This window comes from Vigna unguiculata, chromosome 10, assembly GCF_004118075.2.
Source record: "Vigna unguiculata cultivar IT97K-499-35 chromosome 10, ASM411807v1, whole genome shotgun sequence".
Taxonomy (NCBI): Eukaryota; Viridiplantae; Streptophyta; class Magnoliopsida; order Fabales; family Fabaceae; genus Vigna; species Vigna unguiculata.
This window is the reverse complement of record NC_040288.1, coordinates 14,411,634-14,417,966: the sequence shown is the minus strand read 5'-3', so window position 1 is coordinate 14,417,966 and position 6,333 is coordinate 14,411,634. Positions and strand designations below refer to the sequence as shown.

The window sequence follows — 6,333 nt, the reverse complement described above, 5'->3', positions numbered from 1 at the left end:
TCTTATTCGTTAGAGATCGGTATAAATACACAAATTGTATAACCTAAATTAGGTATCTAATTATGCATAACATACTTATAGGAAATTACGAAATTAGCAACCTATTGACATGAAGATAGTTAGCTTAATTATAGAACAATACTTTCTAATTGACTTAATTAGAGAGTAATATCTATTATGTCGTATATTCTCAACATGTGTAATTCAAATTTGAATAGATACATTGTTTATGGATTCAAAAACATAATCATTTAATAAAAGAAAAAGAAAAATCATCTACTAAATAGTGTATTATAACGTGTTTTTTTATTGTTAATCCAACATTACTAATTATATCAATTCTATTACATTTTCAATTTCATAAAATTTAAACACGATGACTATTCAAATGTCATTAAAGTAAATATCATTCAAGGCACTATTTAAAGTCTCCATGTTAATGTTTAAATGCAAGAGAACTTAAATGAATTGAGTTATCACTAGCAACACGGGAAAAAGGAAAGTGTTTTTCATTCACTCCGAGTAAAAGTTGCAATGCGGGCTGACCCGACCTGCACTTGGTCTACAAAATGTGGGTCGAACTAGCTCGCCCAACATTTTTAACGTAGGCTAAAAAGTTTGTTCTGCCTTGCATATGTGCGGGCCCACAAGCTCGCGGATCAGTTTGCCTTTTTTTATAAAAAAAATCTCATCATAAAACTTTGCATGTTCAACAAATTGGGAAACTTTGAAAAGTTTATAAAATTAAGCAAAGACTTTAGAAAGTTGGATAATAAATTGATAATTTAACATTTTCATCGTATTCATATTTGTACTTTGACATACATCTACATTCTTCAAATTTTAGCATATTCAAAAATACATAATATTTGTCTTTTTCAGTCATACAAATATTTAAAACGTTCATACAAAAGTTTAAAAGAAAAATAACCAATATACACAAGTACAAGTTTTTTTATATGGACCAACAGACCGACCTACGTGGTCTGCGAACCAGTCTACACAGACTGCAAACTCTTGCAGGTCAGGTTTATGCAGATCACCAGGCTCAATATTCTGGTCCGCCTTGCATTTTTTTTATTAGCCTATAGATCAAGCCCACGTGTCATTCCTAACTCCCCTCCAACGAACGTAAAGTCTAATAAAAATAGATTTTTTTTCCCAGACAGCATTGTTCCGCTTTTGTTTTACGTGGATAGCACACTGTGCATTAATATTACATGGATGGCACACTTTTTATCTTAGTTGGGAATTCGGTCCTCCGGGAGCCGAATTCCAACTTGTTATGTTTTTTTTTTTGTTCCAAGTCAGAATTCGGTCTCCAGGGATCCGAATTCTGAACTTGGCTTTTTTTTTTAATTTAGAATTAATTTTTTTAAAATTTTTGTAATAAAATAGATATAAGATTTATTTTTTATCTTTTATCTTTTGTAAAATTTTTATCTTAAAGGTTAAATATATATTTTTTAGAAATAGATATAGAATTGTATTTTTAGTTATTTTAGGTATTATTTGAAAGAAAAAAAAGTAATAAATAATATTTTTTTATTTTTAGATTTGTTGATTTAAAAATAGATTTTATATTGTGTAGTAAGTTATTTTATGTGCAATTTAAAAATATAAAAGTCAATTTAATTTAATTTAATTATTTTTATAATTTGTGTAATATTATTTATTTTTAATAGATGTTTATAAATATCAAAATTACAGTTATCTTTTAATTTTTGATAATTTTAAAAAATTGTATATTATAAACATTGAAAATTTGTTAAAAATATTTTAAAAATGATGGAAATAACTAAAATAATTTAAAAGCATTTCATTATTGTATTTTAAATAATTTTGTTATTTGTTTTTGGCTTATGTAAAATAAGTAACAATAAAAGATAATAAGAAAAGATGTACCATTGAATTGAATCAAGTACAAGTTTATTGAACACAATTAAAAGTACAACATAAACTAAGTGGTTTGATGTGAATCATCTAAGTGTAGGGTTATTAGGACAATGATTTCTTGTGTGTCCTTCAGTTCTACAAAAGGAACACTTTTTTGATTGTCTTCCTTCCTTAATGTCCATCTCAGTCCTAATTCTATTTGATTTAGGACGACCCCTCTCGCTCCTTTTTGTGGTAGGATGAGGCCAAACCTGTGGCCCTTGGTATGGTGGCCAATATTCTTCATGTCTTAACTCGCCAAATAAATTGTCAAATACTTTCATGATGACATCCAGCCTATAATGGGGACTTATGTACATGCTGAAGTCGTGATGTGCATGCTTGCAAGCTGCAATAACATGTGAACATGGTAGATGTATTTTTTGAAACTTTCCACAATCGCACCACCTTTCATCTAATCTAACCACAAATTTTCCTGCAGGACGTACTTCTTTGGGATTGACCATCTCTTCCACTCTGAATCTTGTGGTATTTCTATCAAATTCAACGACATGGTGCGTGTTTGACTTGGAGTCCGCATCTTGTAGGAAGTTGGTCGCTTCAGAGTACACATGACCAGCACTGGCCATTGCAGTTATTTTCCTACCTCTTTTTGTGAAGTATGTGTTGCACCTGGTGTACGTGGCCAATACTATGGATGAAATGGGAAAATTCCTTGTCTTCTTCAGGACAGAATTTATTGCTTCAGCTAGATTCGTTGTTATGTGACCCCACCTTCTTCCTTGATCATATGCAAGACACCACTGCTCCCTTGGAATTTGGTCTACCCAAGCTGCTGCTTTTGGGTTGTCTTCTCTAATGATGTTGTAGTAGTAGTTACATCGTGGCTCCGTCAATGCGTACGCTACAAATATAATTATAAGAAGAATTTATTTTCTAATAATGGGTGTGAAAAATTAACAGCCAAAAAGATTAAAAAGACAAATTTACATATAATAACTTACCCATGTTGACGAGGTCCTTTTTAAGAGTTGTATTCTTGAATCTTTTTGTAAAATTTTGTGCAATGTGTCGAATACAAAACACCTGCACACAGTTCCCTTCAGTCCAGCCACTATTGGGCCTGTTGAATGTTGTACTGATTGAATTGTGGTGGTCTGACATTAAGCACAAATTTTGTTGAGGCGTAACGTGTGTCCTTAGGTTTTTAAGGAAAAAAAAACAAGCTTCGACGGTTTCACCCTCTACTATAGCAAATGCAATGGGAAAAATGTTATTTCTCCCATCTTGTGCAACAGCTACTAGAAGGGTGCCCCTATACCTTCCGTAAAGGAAGGTTCCATCCACTTGCACTATTGGTTTGCAAAATGGGAAGCCATCAATGCATGGTTTGAATGTCCAGAACACTCTTCGAAAGTGTTGTTGGTTTTCTACGACCTCCTCCCCGTTTGTAATTGGACTGGTTTTCAACTTGTATACAAACCCAGGCAAATACGTTTGCATGGCTTGTAGTAAGCACGACAATCGGTTGTAAGATTGTTCCCAGTTTCCGTACACATTTTCAATTGCTTGTTGTTTTGCTAACCATGCCTTTCTGAAGGTTGTGTTATATCCCATAGAGGTTTGGATGGAAGAAATTATTGTTGCAATTGGTGTGGATGGGTCTGACTCCACCATTTGCCTTACATGTTGAGATATTATTCTTGAGCTCAGGTGCCTGTGGTCTTGCGTTATGAGTTGTGTTGCACATGTGTGCACACCTTCAACCTTTCTAATTTCCCACACTTGGTCCCTTGTACGTAATATTGCCTGACATTTCCAAGGACACACGTGTTGCACACATTGCACCCTCAACCTTGTTGTGTTTGAGTGTGTGGTTTTGTAGGTGCAATGGTTTGTTATGTGGTACCTATTTAAAGCATCTAGAAGTTGTTCCTTTGTTTGAAACCTCATTCCTTAGGTCAATGTACCAACATCGTGCTCAAAGTTATCATGCAACATTGTGTGGTGGTCATAAGCGTTTGGGAATTCCTGGTGTGGGGTCTGGTTGTATTCTTCATATAATTGGAAGTGTTGTGGTGGGTTATAGGGGACATGTGTCTGAGGGTGAGGGTGAGGGTGTTGTTGTTGTATGGGGTGGACATCTAGGGTTTGGTCATGGTCGTTGATCAAAAAGTATATTGTCCTCATCTTCGCTAAACGCGTCTAAGGATGTTGTAGGTAAACCTAGGTTTTCAACTTCTATGATAGCTGAAGGAGGGGACCTTTGGGTGTTGTGATGTGCGGGAGTTTGAAAAGTATTTGAGGTAGACGGACCGGTTAGTAGTTCTGTATATGACTATATATCATTTCCCCAATCCCCTAGGTAGGTAGTGTTAAGGTCAAATAGTTCTTGTTGCGGTTCGGTGTTTGCATGTGGATAATGTGCATCAAAATGTGTTAAAGAAATATTTTCATAAGGTCTCGTACCTGAGTTGTAGGTGGTGCAGAGTTCAATAGATGTAACAGTTGGGGTGGCCTGTATCATGTCGAAAGCGCCATCTAAGTTGTCGTCATCTTGGATCTGAGTGGTTGTGTATGTCACATGTTGGCCACAAACTTTAGTCGGAAATTTGAAGTGAATAAGTGGAACTCCATCCCTTGGATCTCTATTTGCCTTCTCCATTATTATGCGAATAAGTTTGGATAAGCCGAAACCTCTATGGATGCAGATCATGATTGTCTATGCAGATGCAAAGTAGACACCAGTTTGAGCGTCACTGGCGATTTCTCCATCGTCGTATACACAGACAAACATTGACCCTTCCATCTGAGGTTGTGGTGAATCTGACTTTTGATGATTTTTCAGAGCGAAGAGAAATTGCAAGATTAAGATTGTGAGTTTAGAAAGTGAGGGTAGTCTTTTATACCAAAATTAAAGTTATCATGTCACTTTCTATTATGTGAACATGTGACTTGCACGATAGTTAATGTTATCATGTAAGTTGCACAAGCTTTTATGTACTCATGTGATTGACACGACTTCTTATGTACCCATTTGAGGGGCACAAATTATTATGAACCCATGTGACTGGCATGACCTCTAATGTTAGCATGTGACTTGACTACATTTTATACGAGATTAGCATTTCATTATCGCCATTTTGTAAGTTCAAATTCATTGAAATTAAAAGCTGCATAAACATTTGATGAAGAAGAACATCATAAATAAAAATAAATACTTCAAATAAGAAAATATAAACCTCAATCTAAATTGAGGGACATGTTGAAGTTATTACAAAAATCAAAATAAACTTCGTCAAGGATTGCGTTGTTTTTCCTTGCTGTAATAAATGCCATTATCTCAACTGGAAGATGACATGCTTTTGTCATTCCCATGTAAAAAATGGACTCAACATCGTCATCTCCACACATCGTACAAGATCGGTAGTGTGTAATGTCGCCCGATATGAAGATCAGTAACCTGTAACGTAAGTCTACTTCATAGTCGTCCAATGTTGCACAATTGAATTCCTTGAGGATTGCCTGCTTAAGTTGGGACAACGTCATGGTATTTGTTATGGTCACCCATGCCGTGTTGGAGCTAATGAATTTATCGGAATAGTTATCTTCAACATAGATGCTGCCATTGAAGTACACCAACACAGTGAATGTTGTAGATGTCATTGGGGGGTAGGAGTTTGCACTGACTTGATTAGATTGATGAATGAATTGATGAAGGGAATTATTTATAGCCTGAATGGCTCAGTGTGGGTTACAGCAATGACATTTTTTGTTTGTTTATGCTATTGGTTTAGATTTAAAATAGACTAATCCAACGCACAAGATTTAGATCCACTTTGTAGAAAAAGCTTGGATTTTTTTTCATAGTGGTTTGTGATGTAGTGATTTTCCCCATGTGTTGCAGCTTTAATTATTTGGCATGTGATATGTCAGGTTAAAATTAAAAGCACTAGACCTGATGAGTGGTAGGCTTTAGTCAATGTCATCACGTGATACCAACATCACATGCATAGTTAATATACACACTGCACGATGAATGTCAATCAGACTTTATCCCACTTTACTTTGTCACGTGAACCCACTTTAATGCAGGGGTCAAGATTTTTTTTTGACTATCAAGTAACCAATCCGCTTATAAATTAGTAGGTCGTTCAGTTCATAACCATAACTGCTTATTACCAAAACAAGGATGGTGATCCATCACGAGAATAACATTCACAATAGTTTTCTTGTTGCTGTTAACTATGAAGGTCGCATTAATTGTGCTTTTTATGTGTCTACTACTATGAATTTACAAATGTTGAAAGAAGAAATTACAAGCTATCGTTGCTGCAGTCAAGGAAGAAGAGTCAAAGATATATGGTTTCACAAGCCCGTGTTAGGAGAAGGGGACCAGTATGAAACAATTAAGCTCCTCACGGATGATGATGTTCG

The 6,333-nt window shown here is 35.2% G+C and overlaps 1 protein-coding gene across 1 annotated transcript; it reads right to left on the bottom strand.

The window, feature by feature from the left end:
* Positions 1-1,979: 1,979 nt before the first annotated feature.
* LOC114165282 lies at positions 1,980-3,573 on the bottom strand. The gene is made up of 2 exons (XM_028049936.1): positions 2,901-3,573; positions 1,980-2,800 (listed from the first exon to the last, which is right to left on the bottom strand). Exons 1-2 carry the CDS (start codon positions 3,571-3,573, stop codon positions 1,980-1,982), a joined length of 1,494 nt encoding a protein of 497 aa, XP_027905737.1.
* Positions 3,574-6,333: the final 2,760 nt, after the last annotated feature.